The sequence below is a fragment of the Oryx dammah genome, unplaced genomic scaffold, assembly GCF_014754425.2.
Source record: "Oryx dammah isolate SB20612 unplaced genomic scaffold, SCBI_Odam_1.1 HiC_scaffold_2, whole genome shotgun sequence".
NCBI classification, from domain to species: Eukaryota; Metazoa; Chordata; class Mammalia; order Artiodactyla; family Bovidae; genus Oryx; species Oryx dammah.
The window spans coordinates 3,117,300-3,135,972 of record NW_024070186.1 but is presented as its reverse complement, the minus strand read 5'-3'; the positions used below and the strand labels follow the sequence as shown (position 1 = coordinate 3,135,972).

General features: G+C 43.9%; 1 protein-coding gene across 4 annotated transcripts in view; it reads right to left on the bottom strand.

Annotated features, from left to right (window-relative positions):
• TBC1D5 (TBC1 domain family member 5) overlaps window positions 1-18,673 on the bottom strand; it is a 585,769-nt gene that overhangs the window by 256,219 nt on the left and 310,877 nt on the right. For all 4 annotated transcript variants that reach the window (XM_040263533.1, XM_040263505.1, XM_040263514.1 and 1 more), the window contains 4 exons: window positions 13,981-14,089; window positions 12,447-12,536; window positions 12,277-12,351; window positions 11,135-11,202 (listed from right to left, as the gene is read on the bottom strand). In XM_040263533.1, coding sequence (XP_040119467.1) covers window positions 11,135-11,202; window positions 12,277-12,351; window positions 12,447-12,536; window positions 13,981-14,089 — 342 coding nt within the window. The remainder of the gene's footprint in view (window positions 1-11,134; window positions 11,203-12,276; window positions 12,352-12,446; window positions 12,537-13,980; window positions 14,090-18,673) is intronic.

Below are 18,673 nucleotides of genomic sequence, written 5' to 3'. Positions count from 1 at the left end.
CACCCCACACTGCACAGCACAGCCTCTCACAGCAGAGCGTTAATTGGTCCAAAACGTCAATACTCCCAAGGTTGAGCAACTCTATATTAGAATAGGTGAACTCAGAGGGCAGAAACCATAAGGGCGTATTTAATCTCCACAGCTTTCTGGCTAAGACTTGAAGTAGCCCACTCATGCTTCCATCTCCTGTTTGCTCACAAAGTGTTATGCACACAGAAGGTGTTCAATAAAAGCTTCTTGAATTGAAAAAAAAAAAAAAAAGTGGTAAACTCAGGCAAATAAGATTCACATAAAATATTATAGACTAGCAGAAAGACCTGGAGTCCCACGTAGTATTTTCACTGCAGCCATTAACAAGTTATATTTTCTTAAGTCATTCTTTCTGAGCTTCAACTTTATGCACTTGCAAAATAAAAAGGATTTAAGATGATTACCAATGACACAATGCTTATTATGGATGCCAGGCGCTGGGGAATAGCAAAAATATAAAAACATAAAACTAAGTACTTAAAATCTAGACAAGAAAATAGATATTACACAGATATTTTTAAAAGGAATATAATTACAATAAAATATGCAGGGTTCTATAAAAGAATGGAAGAGGCACTATTTTCTTTATCAGGATCCTCAACTTTTAGAATAGTAGCTGCTACCTAGTAATTTCTCAAGTAGTATTTGCTGAATGAATAAATAAGTGCAGAAACCTACAAACCAACCAACTAATGAAAAATGAAAGTTAAGTCATGAACTTGGACTGGAGGTGAGAAGGCAAAGCTTACTAAAGGCTAGACTACAGTTCTGCTGCCTTTGTTTTTTGTTAACAAATGACGATAAGAGCATTATATAATTTTCACAGGCCATAAACTAGAGGTGAACACTGATTTTTAAAAGGCATAGAAAAGAAAGTACAAATCTGTTGTGATGACAAGGGTGTGATCCAGCCCAAGAGGATAGCAGAACAATCTCCCAGGGCCTAACAGGGACAGTGGGAGTTTGGAATCACCATCCAGGTGAGAAGACTTAGGAGGACTGGAAATGTCCAAGAATGAACTGGGGACAGAGGCAGTGGGACTGGAGTGTCGGGGGGGGGGGGGGGGGGGAGGAGCGGGGGGGGGCACGCGCGTCTGTCACCATCTGAATGGAGGCTGTCAGCAAAGGTTCTTCCTAGTTCTCCAATGCCCAGAGTTACACAGCAAGCAACCCCAGTGCCTCATTGCTTGAAATAAAAGAAAAAACAAAAAACTTTCTACTGGTACCATAAAGGTGAAAAATTGAGAGAAAAAAATATAAGTAGACAGAAATATGCACTTTAAGTGCAAGGCTCTGTCACACGGAAAGACTTCATTTTGCAGTATTTTAACAATTAAAAAAAATTTTAAAGCAATTTAAAGCATTTATCCTTGAAGTAGTAAAGTAGTGTCAATTCCAAATCCGCATGAAAGTTCCTAAAATACTGCGACTCTACTGAAAGGGCTGGGCCGAGGAGGAATGTTTCAGCATAAGGGGGGTACTCCACCACCCAGGGGACTTTACCTTTTCACCTCTTCATTGTCAGTATGTGAACCTGCAGTTTAGAGATATAAACAGTGGTAAAAGACGCTGGCTTCATTTACACAGCAGATCTCCCAGGGAGAACCCTCCTGGCCCGCAGCTCCGGGCGGACTCTGCGGCTGCTGGGGGCCGCCGCTGCCCCCAGGCTCCAGGAGCCAGGGACGCGGGTGCAGTCAGCACCAAGACTGCCGCAGACACACCTCCATTTTCACACAAATGCTAGAAAAAAATTTAAGCTTAAAAATATCCCATACAACAACAACAAAAAAAAAATCCCATAAATTGGAACAAATATGTAGTAAGAATCTGCATGCTTACATGCAGCAGAAATGAGAAAAATACATGTCATAAACTAGCAGTACGGGATATACATACTTCTAAATATACAGAGGGAACTGCGAGAGTCCAATATTTTGCTTTTACCTTAAGAGTTGTGAAATAAGGAAGGACTACAGGCCATTTGACGGAAGAATTGTTTCTTGTGTTCCTGGAAATCTGCTTCTCCCCCTTTAATATTTAAGAAACACACACACAGGTTGCCGACAACCCGCAGAGAGCGGCTTGTGTTGTCGTTTTCACTTCTGCGGCTGTGAACAAGTGCATATGTGAGGGCTGGTCGTGCATGCACAAGCGTGTACGGCGCCGGCATGAGACAGAAGCACAACACAACAGCAAGCGCAGCCACTCGGCGCGGTGTGCCTGCAGTCCACCTCGAGGAGACTGAAAATATAAATACAAGCTGCTATTTTGGTGTGATCACACGAACATGGCAGCTTGTGCGGTTTTTTTTCTCTTTAACATTTTAACACTGGGCAGATTGTCTGCATTAACACACACCAAAATCAATTCTGCTCTGAAATTGCTTGTAAAATTTTTCTTTCCCTGAGGAATTTGGTTTTTATTTAACTAAAAAAAAGGGGGGGGGGGGCTTTGAGGAAACGGAATAAAACACACCAACATTTAGGATATCTTAACTTTGCACTAGTGTGATAATCACTGTTGGATTAGAGAACCAGCATCATTTCTCTGAAAAATGGGAAATGTGTAGAAGATGGACTTTAAATAAGGAGGGGAAAAAAAAACAACTTTGTAAAATCACTTTTGTATATTATTAATACAGAAAACATTCTCAAAGTAGTCTAATTTTACACTATCCACTACATAATAACTAAATTTGATCAAAAACTCATATAAGACTTATATACTATAAAAACTCAAGAAGGGTTCTTAAGGGCAGAGACAGGAAACAAAAGTAAATATTAAGCACAGGCCATCTCTAAAAGTTCACTGTGAATAAAAAATAAAATGCATATGTTCCTATCATATACAGTACAAAAATATAACAACAATCAGTTTATTTTCACAGCACTATCCAGGAGAACTTTCTATAATGATAGAAATGTCCTATATCTGTGCTGGCTTATACAATAGCCATTAGCACTTGAGAGTGGCTGATGAAGACTTATTTTATTTAATCTAAATTAATTTCAACTTAAATCTCCACATGTGCCTGGGGGCTACCAAAGTGGACAGTACACATCTATGGTTTTAAAGAGAAAGTTTTAGCAATTATTAATGAATCCACAAAATATCAAATAACAATATAAAAAAATTGAGGAAACAAAGTTTGCTGAAATAGAGAGTCTAAAGTTTGGACCATCTGGGGAATACAAACAGAAGGGATCATCGAACGAGAAGGCTGGTAAAGGTCTGACCGTGTCTCGGAGAACCAAGTGGGGCAGAGCGGAATGAGCCTGAGAGTAAGCTGCCTGAGACGCAGACGGCAAGGGCCCTGCACAGAACCATGAAAGACCAGAGGCTGGGGCTGCGGGCCCGAGAGGCGACCGGACCGACCCGACCCGTAAATATCGTCACAGTCACAGTGACAAAAGGAAGCTACACTTTAATCATTTACTTCAAGAGAGGCATCTGAGGCATCTGAAGAAAAGATGACACTATTTGGCAATAGCCTATAAATATGTTAATTTGCAAATGATAGTATAGACACTGTAAATATACTTTTAAAATAATCCTTGATAGATCAAATAACAGATTTCTTTAGTATATAATATGGAAATGATACTTTATTCTGAACTCAATATTTCCTATCATTTTAAATAATAGTGAATTTCATATAATGTTAAGCCTTTGAAGCACGGCAAAACTGGTTCAGAATGGACGGCTCAAGTTCTGAAGTAGAAATGCTATAAATTGGAAGCTACTTGATTTACCTTTTGATTATCAGTTTTTTCCCTATTCAGTAATAAAAATGAGAACAGTAACAACCTCATTAGGCTGAAATAAGGAACAATTAATTGAAATGAATACAAAACCCTTTGAGGCAAAAAAGGTTAGTAGAATAAAACAATATTAAAATTAGTTGAAAGAGAAGATAATATTTAATTCAGTGACATATTCAGATCAAATAAATTCTATAATGAGAAAACAACACAGCTTACAAGATGAAATTATCTTGTTTAAACTCAGACTAGAAGGTGGATAATAGTATTTTTAAGTGTGTTTATGTTTCTGAAGATTGAAAATGTTAGAGATGTTATTACTACAATTGAAAAACACTGATCATAAGTGATAGGATTCACAATCAATGAGCATTAATTAGGCACCACCCTGACTCTGCAGTAAGACAGAAACACCCTCCAGGGGTTACCAGAGGTCTGAAAGATGAGGCCTGGGCTAACAACCAGGGAGGTGCTTGTTTTCCCCTGGTATTTTCCACCCTTTATTCTGTTTCTCTCAGGGTCTTGCAAGTTACAGCAATACAAGTACTTGATGCTGATAATAACATAATGAAAGTGAAAGAAATGAGGAAACTGTTCACACTATTTTATGCCCATGTTTCCCTTGGGAGAGTACTTGGCTTGTTTTCCCAAAGCTCCAAAGAGCAGGGGCCGAGATCCCCCGTGCACTGCATTCGGTGCTGAGCTAACGTACCCAGGTATTCACAGAGGAGCACTGTGAGGTGGGCAGGGGCTTCCTTCGTAGCTCAGCTGGTCAAGAATCCACCCGCAAGGCAGGAGACCTCAGTTCAATTCCTGGGTCAGGAAGTTTCTCTGGAGAAGGGATAGGCTACCCACTCCAGTATTCTTGGGCTTCCTTGGTAGCTCAGACGGTAAAGAATCCGCCTGCAAGGCAGGAGACCTGGGTTGGATCCCTGGGTTGGGAAGATGCCCTGGAGAAGGGAAGCTTCAGTATTCTTGCCTGGAGAATCGCTCTGGACAGAGGAGCCTGGCAGGGTACAGTCCATGGGGTCGCAAAGAGTCGGCGCAACCGAGCACAGCACAGTCCGCCTCAGGTAAGCGTGGGGTCATGGGTCGGAAACATTTAGACAGGCCTCCCGGATTGGAACATGAAGCTGGGGGCGCTTCCTGGCGCTCTTGCGTGTCCTCTCTCCAGCGCAGCGCTGCTCTCCTGCTCTGGAAGTTTCTTTAGGTCTGCTTTCTCTACTAGACAGTGAGCTTCCTAAGGGCCCACGCCATATTCATCTTGGCACATGCAATGCCAAGGAGATTAATACAAATGTACTGACTACACTGGTGAGTCTAAATAAACTTGAGCAATATCAAAGAAACGTAAGTAATATCATTACAAAGTTATTAAGAAAATGCCACTGGGACATAGAACAGGCACAGATTATTTCCAGTTGTAAAGACTGGAACATGCTTCAAGAGCAGGGTGGTGATGAACTCAGGCTTGAAGGATGAGCTGTCGGACTCAGTACAGCAGGGGGCGCGGCACTGGAGCAGAGGAGCTGCATGGAACGCAAAAGCTGCACAGAAACAGCACCTCTTTGCAGCCCCATGGACTGTGGTCCACCAGGCTCCTGTGCCCATGGGCTTTACCTCTGAGGGTTAAAAACTCCAGGAAAACTCCACCATAGGGAGACCCACACAAAACTGTGAGATTCACCTCTAGAAGCTTGGCCAGGTTCCCACAGTGAATACCAGAGAAAAATCCCCTCAGCTATGGCAGGGGCAGGGGAAAGGGGCCAACCTGGACAGAGGGGGACTCTGCTCTTCTGAACGAGGCCTGCCTGCAGGGAGAATGAGCTACCCAGAGCCCAACCTGCTGAGACTCCATCGGCCCCTAAGTGACCTGGGGAGGGGGAAATGCCCAGCCCAACCCCACCACAGCTATCCTGTCCATCTGAGGGGAAGGGCGATGCGAGAAACACGTGAAGGGCACGGTCCAGAGGCACGGGAGACTGACCGTCCATCTAAAGGGTACTTCCCCCTCCCCTCAGCTCATCACACTGCAAACGACCTACGACTGCAGCGCCTTTAACCAGGGAGTCACATCTAGCTGTCATAAAAACAAAGCTGAACACAAAATTACAAGGCCTGGAGGTAGGAAGAACAATTGGAAGACACGGAGCAAGCATCAGAACCAAAGAAATTGCAATTATGAAGCCAGAGGTTTAAAACAAGTATGATTAATACACTCAGGGCTCTAATGGATAAAGCAGACAGCATGTAAGAACCGACAGGCAATGTAAGCAAGAAACAAAAATCCTAAGAAAGAACCAAAAGTAAATTTAGAGGTATAAAACAGGGTAACAGGGAAGAGTGCCTTTGATGGGCTGAGTCCTCGAGTAGACTGGAAGCAGCTGAGGAGAGAATCTGAGCCCGAGGATGTCTCAGCAAAATCCTCAACAACTGAGAAGCAAGAGAAAAAGACTGAAAAAAACAGAGCAGAGCATTCAAGGGCTCTCACGGGGAGAGGAGAAGAGAGAAAAGCACAGGAGAAACATCTGGAGAGACAGTCACTGAGAACACTGCCCAAATGAACGTCAGCTACCAAACCACAGGGCCAGGAAGCTCAGAAGCCACTGCACAGGACCAATGCTCAAAGAACAACACCTCAGCACATCATTTTCAAACTGCAGAAAACCAAAGACAGAGCTCTTAAAGGTGGCAGGCGGGCGGGGAATGGTGGGGCTTCATCTTACCTACACAGGGATCAAGAATCGCATTCAACTTCTCTTCAGAAGCCATGCAGGACAGAAGGTGGACTGAAAAATTCCAAGTGTCTGAGAAGGAGAAAGCTGTCAAACTAGAATTCTGTGTGCTATAAAACTACCCTTAAAAAGTGAAGGAGAAATCAAACTTTCTCAGACAAGCAAAAATTGAGAGAATTTGTCCGTAGACTTGCCTTACAAGGAATCGTGCTAAAATCTGACATCATGTTGCCTATGGAACCACTTTAAATAAAGACATACATAGATTAAAAGGAAATACCTGGAGAACAATATCCAATGCTAACACTAGCCAAGAGATAAAAAAGGGCACTGAATAATGATAAAGGGGTCAATTCTACAAGAAGACACACAGGCCATAACAAGAGCCCCCTGACAACAGAGCATCACACTGTGCAAGGCGAAGCCTGACACAGCTGTAAAGAGGAATTAAAGTGAAGTCGCTCAGTCGTGTCCGCCTCTTTGTGACCCCATGGACTGTAGCCTACAAGTCTCCTCTATCCATGGGATTTTCCAGGCAAGAGTACTGGAGTGGGTTGCCATTTCCTTCTCCAAGGGATTTTCCCGACCCAGGGATTGAACCCAGGTCTCCCACATTGCAGGCGGACGCTTTACCCTCTGAGCCACCTGGGAAGCCCAGGAGAAAGGAAAGAATCCACTATTACAGCTGGAAACTCTAACACCCTTTGATCAGACATGGACAGAACTGGCAGGCAGAAACCAGTAAGGACAAAGCTGAACTGAGCAACATCACCAACCAGCTGGACCTAACTGACATCTACAGGTCACTTTTATCCAACAAAGCAGGATACGCATTCTCCTCCAGCTCACATAGAACATTCTCAGAGGCAGATCCCATTCTGGACTACAGAACACAGGTTAACAAATTTCACAGAAGAGGAATCATACGATGCCTGCCCCTAGACCACAGTGGAATTAACCTAGAAGTCAGTAACACAAAGGTAACTGGACAGTCTGAAAAGGGACAGTGTGTGTGTTAGGGAGTCTGGATAAGCACATATTCTGCAAAACCAGAGGTCACAGAAGGTCCAGACGGGCAAGTAGGGGCAGGACTAGGAACGTGTTTGAGAGAAACAGGGTTCAACACATGAGGTGGACAGGAAAAGCAAGTTAATAGAGTCAAGGGAAAGAGTTAGACAAGAGACTCCTAGGTGAGAGGTGAAAAGACCCCCAAACAGCGGTAACAATGGAGCCGAACTGAGGAGTGGGAGAAAGCCACAATAATCCAATACATGTCCTCAGCTGGTATCTGCTCCAGACCGCCTGCAGTCTACCTTGTAGCTGACCCCCGCTGCCCTTCCAGAGGCTGCACCCACTTCTACCCCCGCCAACAGCACAGCAGCCACCCTCTCCCAGGTCTCGCACTCCCGCTCACACCCTCCAGGCTCCCCAGCTCTCCTCCTGGGTCCCCACTCCCCTCAGCTCCTCCAGGCTTGCCAGTTCTCCTGCTCTCCTCCTGGGTCCCCACTCCCCTCAGCTCCTCCAGGCTCGCCAGCTCTCCTGCTCTCCTCCTGGGTCCCCACTCCCCTCAGCTCTTCCAGGCTCCCCAGCCCTCCTCCTGGGTCCCCACTCCCCTCAGCTCCTCCAGCCTCCCCAGCCCTCCTCCTGGGTCCCCACTCCCCTCAGCTCCCTCAAGGCTCCTCATTGCAGGTGGGGTCAAACTCAAACTCCTAGCCGTGGTTGGTGGAACAGTGCACCAAACGTCCCCACCGCCACTGCCACCCCAAGCAGGCCTGCTGATTCTCAGCTCACTCTCACTGAGGACTCGGCATCAGCCGCTCTCTCAGCCTGGAAGGTTCCTCCTCCAGATCACCATGTTGCTGGCTTCATAACATGTTTCAGCTCAAAGCGGATCTTCTCAGAGATGCCCTTTCTGACGCCTCTCCTAAAGCAGCCATCTGTCTGGCTGTGTATAAGGTTATCTGTTTTGATTTCTTTACAGCAGTCACTGCCTTCTTCCATGACCCTCTGTACCTACATGGGCTTATGTCTCACTCCCCAGCGCCCCACACTAAAATGTACATCCCACGATAACAGGAAACTCATCTGTTTTCCCCATCACTCTGATCTCCCATGCAGTGGACGGGTCCAAAACACAAGAGACAGTCAGTCAGAACCCCCCAACTCTCCCGCAGCTGCGGGGAACAGTCACGGAGCTGCGCTGCTCCCGCTCTCCGGCCCCTGCAGTATGAGCTGCGGTTCAGACCGGGTTGAAAACTATGGATCTGGGATCATGAAGTGCCTTCTAAAGGCATCCCAGGTAGCGCAGCGATCAAGAACCTGCCTGCCCATGCAGAAGACGCAAGAGACACACGTTCGATCCCTGGAGTAGGAAACAGCAGCCCACTCCAGCATTCTTGCCTGGAAAATTCCATGGGACAGGAGCCTGGGGAGCCACAGTCCATGGGGCCACAGAGTCAGACACGACTGAGGCACACAGCGCCTTCTGCGGAGGGCGTGCGGCCTGAAGGAGCAGCAGTAAGAGTACTCAAGCTGCTCAGCTTTTATGATTGGCAAGTTGGAGGCTTTGAAATAAGGATAGCCTTACCCTACGAGCTAAGTTACTTGCCACAGAATTTACATAGAGATGGCTAGGAGACTTCCTCAAAATGTGAGGCGAGACATGGGAGACTTCTGGGGAAGGAGGTGTGAACCTCCCCCACCCAGAGGCCTTCTCTGCATCTCGGCTTTGTAACCTGAATTAAAATGCACCAGTGGAGACAAACTATAAGGAAAAAAATTGCCATGTATGTATGTTATACACACAGACACACATACATTTTTATAAGAAAAACACACAGAATATAGCTTTTGAGAAATAACATTTTCCCACAGAGCAAAGCAGAAATGTCTGATCTAAGGAACCAAAACGCTGAAGGGGCTCACAGTCCCACTTACTGCTTGGCTTTGCTCTCCACCCTTTTCTTCCCCTTTCTCCTTCTGCTCCCGCTGCCTTCAGCAACCTGGCCTGGCTGTCCTGGTGTGGGACCCCGTCCAGTGCCACGGTGCCTCCATTTGACAGTCAGTGCCACTTCCATTTGACAACAGCAGAGACACTCACACTCTTCTTATTGGCTACTTCAAACGTAAGCTATCAAGTTTTCTAAGATAACTGCCTAGCATTTTAAGAAAGAGATATCGTTACTGCTTGGTAAATGGTATACACTGTGCATTTTGTTTTTATGAACCCTGTTTTATCACCACTGATCACCCAGCTAGTTACTAAAGCGATGGGTGAGGAAATTCATCCTTTTGTTTTATCCAACAAATATTTACTGAGGGCCTCCTGTGAAGCAAAACAACGGCACTCTGCCTTCTGAAACCACCGACGAGAGACCAGCACCACGTCCTGACTCAGGAGGCTAACTGCCCCGAAGCTGCTTGCTCCTCGTCCTAACCAGGCTCACCCAAGCGCTGCACACTTCCCGGCCCCACCTCGCCACCATGGTCAGTTATCAGTGGTGCTGCTGTTCTCTGAACCCACGACCCCTCTGAAGCACTTCCGTTTTAAAGTAGAAAATCTCACTTGTTAAATCGGTAGTATGACCTTAATGCAAGTCCATGTCATCTGATCATTCTGTCTGGGGCCTGGAGAGAGAGCAGTGTTGGAGCCAGGGGCCTGCCTGTGCACCCGGTAGAGTGGGACCTGAACCGGAGTGGGGCAGACAGACACAGGCGTGGGGGGCCTGGAAGGCAGCCCTGGAGGTACGGGCTCTCAGACACCGGGCTCATCCCAGACCCCCCGGTGAGGAAGGGCGCTGGGCTGACATTGACGCAGCTTAAAACGTAGACACGCTAATCTACAACACTAACAACACGCGAACCTGTAACTCTGCAATGACGCAATGACGTGCTTGGTCTCATCTCTGTTTTGCAGAAATGAACATCTAAGGGGGAAAGACCTTTGTTGAAATTACTTTGTCCAGGATTAGAGCAGACCTTGCTAGGACTTACCCCAGGCTCTTCCCACACAAGTTTCATGTGCTCCTCATTACATGACCCCCAAAAAAGTGACGTCCAATACGTAAAAGTTACAGAAATGAACTATATGCTGGATAAAGAGCCACTTCATACAGTAAATACTGAGATGATCTGGAGTTGTTTGCAAACTGGAATGGTGTCAAGAGGAACAGAAGTAAAGGGGGGTAAAAATATACCTGTCATTTAAACAGTAATTTGATTAGAAAGGGATTCAAAGGTGTAAAGCAAAAGATAATTTTTTTCTAGCAAAACCAGTATTAAGACTACAAAACATAACCTTAATTAGAAGCACATGACTACAAGCAAACGTTGGTAACTGAAAAACTGATTTAAACATCTAAGTATTGATATGTTATATTATTACCAATATTATAAATGTAACTTATTTTGACAAAGGGAACACAAAAGTCTATAATTTAAGAACAGAAAGTAACTATTATCATCAAAATTTGGCCAAAATAACTATTAACACAAGTAGAATACTGCATTCGACTAAGGCTCCTCTACAGATTGTATAGTTTGCTAAAATTTCAAAGAAGTAACACCAGTCTGAATTACTGAAGGTAACTTGTAAATAGTTCTACATACGTTCTTTTGACATCCTGTTCAATCATTGACCGAAGTTCTTTATCCTGGAAGAATTTGTTCCAAAGACTCTGAAATAAGGAAAGCAATTTATTTAAAACAATACTGCACCTTTGCTTGACTTTTATGATCTCAATCTAATGATTCAAATAATTAAAATTTATCCTTCTCTGAGTTATGATTTCACATTGCAGATAGAAAACCTGGAACTGGAAAATGCTTTATTAAAATCTAGTCTAATCTCAGAGACACATAATCATTCTATCATTAGTTTTTCCAGTGATATTACTGTGCATATTTAAAATTTTCTACTATCTACTTAAAGTGAATGATACTTTTACTGCTAGACATCTGCTGCTACCCTTACAACAAAAAACTGGTCTACCTGAACTAGAGGAGGACCACAGGCCAGCTGGTCCCACTGGAACCTGACCTGAATTGCCAACACAGAAAGATATGTAATGTTTTCTACAAAGCTTTGGTTTCATAAGCACATAGATTTTTTATCTATTTCTTAAAATATGAACTTCAAGTTTTAAAAATTGCCTAATATTCACTGACTATAATAATTACACATACGAGGAAAAAAGAAATGTTAATTTTATACAGAAAATGTGAAACAAAACAACGTCCTTCAGCACAGAAAGAGGAACTGGAGAAGCGACACAGTGCCTCTGAGGTGTATCGCTCCTCGTCCTCACTGGGATCTGAGGGTGGAGGGCCTCATCTTTTTCATGATCTTAAACCCTGTTCAGAGAGTCACTACACACAGCTATCTCCTTCCGCAGAGCTGTTCTCCCGGTGCCGCCTTCTCACTTCTGAGAGAAGGGAGGCTCTGTGCACGGCGGCCTTTCGGCCCCAGCCGAGCCCTCCTCTTGGTTCTCGTCTCTCTGCCCCTGAGCTCTCACAGCCCCGGGGCCTCCCCTCCACCGTGCCCGTCTCCAGAAGCAGCCCATTGGCTTCCCCCAACACTGCCAGCACACAGCAGGGAATAACGCCCACCGGGCTCTAGGTGGACTAACACGGGGGTAAAAGAATCGCCCTACTGGTGTACAGTAACACTGCTTCCACGGTGACTGAGAACGAGACACAAGCGTGCTCTGATGGGCAAGCGCGGCCGAGACGTGAATAAACACCAACTTTACCCCTTCGTCCTGGGAAAGGGGGTTATTGATCATCAAGTCTTGCTGGCCAACAGCCTTCCTAGGGTTTGTGATGTGCTGGAAAGAAAGAAAACACACACACAAAGGTCAGAGGCTGCTGGCCTTCAAAGCCTACTTAAGAACACAGTTACATTACTTAGAGCACAACTTACTATTTCTTTAATGCTGCTATACCATGCTCTTAGTTCTTTAATTTTACTCATCCACTGACTTTTATCTTGCGGAAGAACACAAAGAAAAAGCTGTCAAGAAAAAAAAAAAAAACAGGAAAACTTTCATAAAAATCCAAAGAAAACGTGAAACTACACCAAAGGGCATCACTTGAAAACTGAAGAAGATGCATTCGCGGTGCTTCACACTCATCACCATTCCAGCTCACAACTGTATGTGGGGTGTGCAAGACATACACCAACTTGGACAATTGCAGAAGTGCACAAAGGCCAGGAAGCAAGACCCTAAAAGACACACCCCGAGATGGCATCATCTCTCCAGAGCTACAGCAAAGGTGAACAAGGAGAACTCATGAGGGTTAGGGTCCGCCCTGTTCCCCTTTCTTGCATTACGGGGTGATTGACAGAGCGCGTTAACAAGCACAAGGTCCGCTTTGTAGCATCAAAGTTTCCAAGATCAGTCTTCAAACAAGCAGGTAATGGACAGAGAGGAACAATTCGAGGACAAGCCTGAGCAGTGAAGTCATTCCTTTTACAGCAGAAAATGCAATTTACAACTAGCAATCAGTTTACAAAATTAACAAGCATTCTCAAAAAGACAAATTTGATTTAATTTAGTTTAATAAAACATTAAAATAAAACTGGGTTTATTTTTAGCAAAGGAAGGAGACTCAAAAAGTTAAACAACTTGGGGGGGGCGGGGGCGGGCAAAGCCTCCTGTACACATAGCCGAGCAGCACGACCCTGCCTTCACTGAGCAGAAGGAAAACGCACTTTAATTATTAAACCTGAATTATTAGATTTCAAACTGTCTAATACATTAAGTGTTCCTTACTGTCGTCACTTGCCGGCTCCGTCTGCTCAATTTATGCAGATAAACCCTAAACAACTTTCAAGAGAAGTCATTTAAAAAGTGAGTCTCAATCTAAACTTATTCAGTTTGAAAGAACAAAAAGGGACCGATTTCTAAGCCATGAGGGACACTGCAGATTGTCATTACCCAGGGGATGACCAATGGCCTTCCTCTGAAAGAAACTGACCTAATTTCTCTCCACTTCTCCTTCTCGCTGCCCTTCACTGTGTTCCAGTACAGAAAATATGAAAGTGTCTTTCCTGTCTGCTATTTGGGCAGAAATGAAGGTGGGCGACTGCATGGTAGCACTCGATATAACAGGAGCCTGAAAACAGCCACCCACCACCCCAGCCCAGCGCCAAGGATTTCCGCAAATGCCTCTGGAGACCCAGAAGGCTTTGCTTGAGTTCCGCACCATCAAATGGGATGAAAAGACCGGTATTTCAAATGACTCCTGCACCATCGCCAGCTATCCAGGACTAAGGCGCTTGCTTCAACCTTATTAGCAAATGTCCTATGAAAGATAAACCTAGATAGCCAAAACCTCGCGAGTGAAGTCTCTTGGAAAATTCAGTGATCTCCCGCATGGGTGATCTTCCAGGGCATCAGGTAATGTGTTGATAGACTGCAACCACAAACTGTAAATAAATATTTTCTTCTTACCTTCCAGCAAATGCTGCGGAACCTGCTGCTTCTCAGCTGCCCATTAATCCCCTTCTGCCTTATTGTTGCCAAGTAATTGTTGTTTACAAATAGTTCTTCCCATTCTTTCCTAGATGCAAGAAACCAAAGCATGGGGATCCTTTTGTTAAAATCCTTCTGCTTGGAGAGGAGTGCTACAGGAATTTAATTTTAAATAAGCCTCAGAGATGCAACTTTTAAAATATATATATTTAGTTGTCTGTTTCTGAACGCATGGCTGTCTTTTTGGACAGAGTTCTCCTGTAGATTTAATGAATATGTAGATCGCTATAATTATGCCAGCTACTGAAATTCATAATGTCTGTGGAGGCTATTCCACTGCCGTTTAAATGTTGGTAGTGCAGTTCAGTGAATCAACAAGAAAAAAAATGAATATTAATACAAGTATATGACTGCTTTAGACACTAAGAAAGATATATATACCTGTTTCAAAAATACACAACCAAAATTTGGGTCATTGATTGATCATATTGGCTTCTCACCTGAAAGATCTCATGAAATCAACTCACTTCTCTTTCACGTAAGGCCGGGCAGTTAAACAGAATAGAAGATTATTTCCTTTAATTTTTAGTACTATTTACTATTGAAATCTTTGCAACTTCTTTCTACACGAACAGTTTTAAAATTTTAACAGGTGCAGGCAAATGTGAAAAAAAATCAAAAAAATTAAAAAGCCTCACTGTAAAAACTGTGAAAGGCAAGCTTGAGTACCTTGCCGTACCTATGGCTGAGGAGACAAACAACTGAAATGTGCCTCCCAGGCACACAGACACCAGGGGCCCAACACCTGTGCCCCATTAATATCCAAGTAAAGCTGCTCCACTGGGAAACAAGCGGAAATTAATTGTCCCAAACCAGTTACTGAGTTTGAATAAAGGAAGCAGACCTACATTCTCTGCATCTTGTACCAAACTAAACATCAAGAATCATTTGTCAACAGTTGAGGTGACTTAGTGCGCCTGTATGAAATTTCCCTGAGATTCCACAGTGCCACAATAAACTGATAATGTAAAATTTATCATCAAAGCTGCAAGCTTGGCACTCTCTTCAGAAAGATGAACTCAAAAGGAAGCCGTGGAACCTCTCAATCGTCCTCTGTGTCACGCGCGTGGCTGCCCCTGGCCAGGCCCCACTCGTGTTCAGAAAGAAAAACCGTACATGAGGTGACCTCAGACTGTGCATCCCAACCAGCGGCACGCCCAGTGCTCTGGCCCCTGACTGCGGAGCAAGCTGCGTCTTCCACTCCCAGCCTTCCAGGAGAGTGGCCGAGGCAACGGCAGTCCCTCACGCCCTGAGCAGAGAACCTCAGCCCTTCCCCACAGCCCTGCACTGGGAGAAATGAATTCCTACCACCACTCCATGGAAACGTCTTATTTCCATCACCCTAGTCAAAGAAGAAAATAAATTTCATTTAGAGTTTTACTTCCTTCTGTATCATTAGTGAAATAGAAAATTTTTCATGATTTTGGGCCATTTTATTTATTCTTTTTTAAAATGTCCTTTCTTGCCCTTTGCCCATTTTAAGCAGTACAGGCTACTGGCCAAGAGGACAGGCATCAGAGCCACGCTTCTGCAATACAAAGAAAGCCATCCATTCAGAAACTACATACTTTACTAGGCGTGCAAGCATGCTGAAATTCACTTAACCTGTGTCTCTGCTGCCTCATCTATGAAATGGAGTAATAATAATAGCAGCTGCCTCCAATAATTACTATGAGAATTAAAATACATGAAAAATCCTTAAAAGGGTACCCAGCATATCATAACATCTAAAAATTTAATACTGTTGTTAACAACACTGCTTTTACTTGGACTTATTGGTCCAAGAGAGAAGTGTTTCATACATTAAAGACACTGCTGTCTGCCATGTATGTGTATTTTTAACCTAATTATTTTGATTTTCAAACCACTGAAACTTTTCATATATAATTTAAACCTAACATTTATTTCCTCTTGATTCTCTTTACGTTGTTTTCATGCTTAAGTTAATTCTTAGCCACTTCAAGTTCAAGGAAATCAATTCGGTTTTTTGAAAATTACTTTAGTTCATTTGTATTATCTATGAAATTTTAAATATACTATCCATTTCCCATTAGCTTCACATATATCACCCACATCTCATTGTTCAAATTTTGCTTTTAGTTTTAGTCAAAAATGAGAAAAAAAATGAACAAAGAACAATATAGGCGCACATCTCAGAAAATGTGCTTCTGTTTAAATAGCTTATAGTCTACGAAGAGAAAACACAGATTTCAAATGGCATAATTTGTCTGAGACCATGCAGCTCCATGGCCTGAAAGCAACAGTGCTTTTCAGATCAGAGAGGGAGCAGCGTGTGAGGCAATGGCTCCCCCAGACTCTCCCAAAGCAGCTCTTATGCACAGGGCCCAGAGCACCGTGGAGGCAGACGCAGCTGGCTAGATCCACCGCCGGCTCGTCAAGTTCCGCAGCCTTTTAAGGTCAAGTTACACAGCACTTACGTAATGAAGGATAATTATTTGTTAGCTCAAATGAGACCCTGTGCCTTGATTACAGTGTTGGTAAAGAAAAAAGGAGACTGAGGCATGGGAAATGGAAACATTCTCTCTGAAATTCACAATTATTTACATTTATTCAGAGGTACTTATAGTTCTAATTAAAACACAAATCTCAAACTGATGGAGAGCTCTGACAACACCGGCACATAAAGGCCACAAAATAATCTATTGTCTTTCTCTTCTCTGGGACGGTGTTTTGTTAATAAACTGTGATACACAGTAGACATAATGAACATTTATTCAGTGCCTACTGTGTACTTAGCACTTAGAGACATTTTTTAAAAGCATTCAGTTAAGGGAGCAAACGGATGCGGAAACCAATAATCGTGTGATTAAGGCAAAGCACTGTGGCAGTTCAGAGGAGGGAGAAATAATTTTACATCAAAAAATTAAAACTCAGTGTAAAACACGATAAGTAGTATCCCCACAGGCACTGAAATGCCACCCAAAAACTTAGCTGCCAGAGGTTGAACAGTGTATAGAGGACAAAATGTGGGAAAGCTGAACCCGTTGAGGGGAGCTGGACCGAAAGGAAAGTGCTTTCCAATCACAGATACAAACGGTGGCCAACAATCTGGAACCTGGGAAAAGAATATCAAGTACTGAGGAGTCGGCGGTGGACTTTTTCCATTTAATTAACAAGAGTAAAGAAGAGATAGTTGTTAACTTTGTCTTACATAAAACTATATAGTCTGTCGTAGCAAAAATTCTAGCAATGATGCTCTCAAAATGCTAAAAAACAATCCATTCATGTTATGATCTGTTATATTTTGGGTAAATCACTTTTAACCTTTCCAACGACCCTCCTGAGTATTTTCAACCCCTCTTTATGAATGACAAAACTGAGTCTCAGAAAAAGTAACTAAACTGTCACGAGAGAGAAAGAATGAGAACGCGGGCCAGACCGTCCTGAATGACGGGGCTGGCAGCCGCAAAGGGAAGCGTGGCTCCCCACACACCAAGGGACGAAAAGGCCCCAAGAGGGCAGGACAGGAATGCGCCTTATATTTCTTTCCTTACAGCTTTAGGTTTTGAACATGAGGTCCAAAAGTATAGAGATACGTTTTCACCAGCTGGACTGAGAAGGTGAGTCAGCAGATGCTGTGAATGGTTAAGAACACAGGGGACATTTAGGTGCCTAATTGCCTCAAATGGAACAGATTATAGAGACCAGGCCCTTGAAACCTCTCATAAACATGCCCTGGTGCCACCTAGTGGCCAAGCCTCTGCAGTGCAGGCACCGGGTCCCTGAAAACATGTTCAGGGGCTCACTCTCAGGAGTCTTCTCCAGCACCACAGTTTGAAAGCATCAATTCTTCAGTGCTCAGCCTTCTTTATGGTCCAACTCTCACATCCATACGTGACTGCTGGAGAAATCATAGCTTTGACTAGACGGACCTGTGTCAGCAAAGTAATGTCTCTGCTTTTTAATATGCTGTCTAGGTTTGTCATAGCTTTCCTTCCAAGAAGCAAGCATCTTTTAATTTCATTGCTGCAGTCAACGTCCGCAGTGATTTGGGAGCCCAAGAAAATAAAATCTCTTAACATACTTCTCAAGATATGCACATAAAAAGAGTGTGAAACTGGTTAGCACCTTCTACATTTAACTGTTTAAATATTTTTGTAACCTGAAGCGTGCATAAATGACATGCCAATTTTGAAATTAAAAAATTTCTGAATTGCTCTCCCAAATGAGGATACACAGAAACAACCCTCTATTGTATATTTTACATAATAGTTTTACCCCATTTTTTGGTTTTCGTTAGACAAGGAACAACATCTCTATGGAGCTAACACAAGAAATCCCAGCACCTACAATAACTGAGCAGAGGTCACAGGCTACCCACAGTCTAGTCCTGAGAGCCTCCAGTCACTTGGTTAAGAGGCACTACTTTGCTCTTGCAGATAATGAAGTTGAGTGGAACAGAGAAGGGCTGCCCCACAGGGAAGGCTGAGATGTCGCTGAAGAGAAGGGGCAGTTGGGATAAGGGGGGGGGTGGCACAGGAGCTCTCAGCGGTGGCTGGTCAGCCAAGGCCATCTCGTCTCTGTGGTCTGACCAGAGCAACAGCAGGACTAAAGGCCAGGCCAAGGAAAGGTGATCTTTTAAACTGGACAA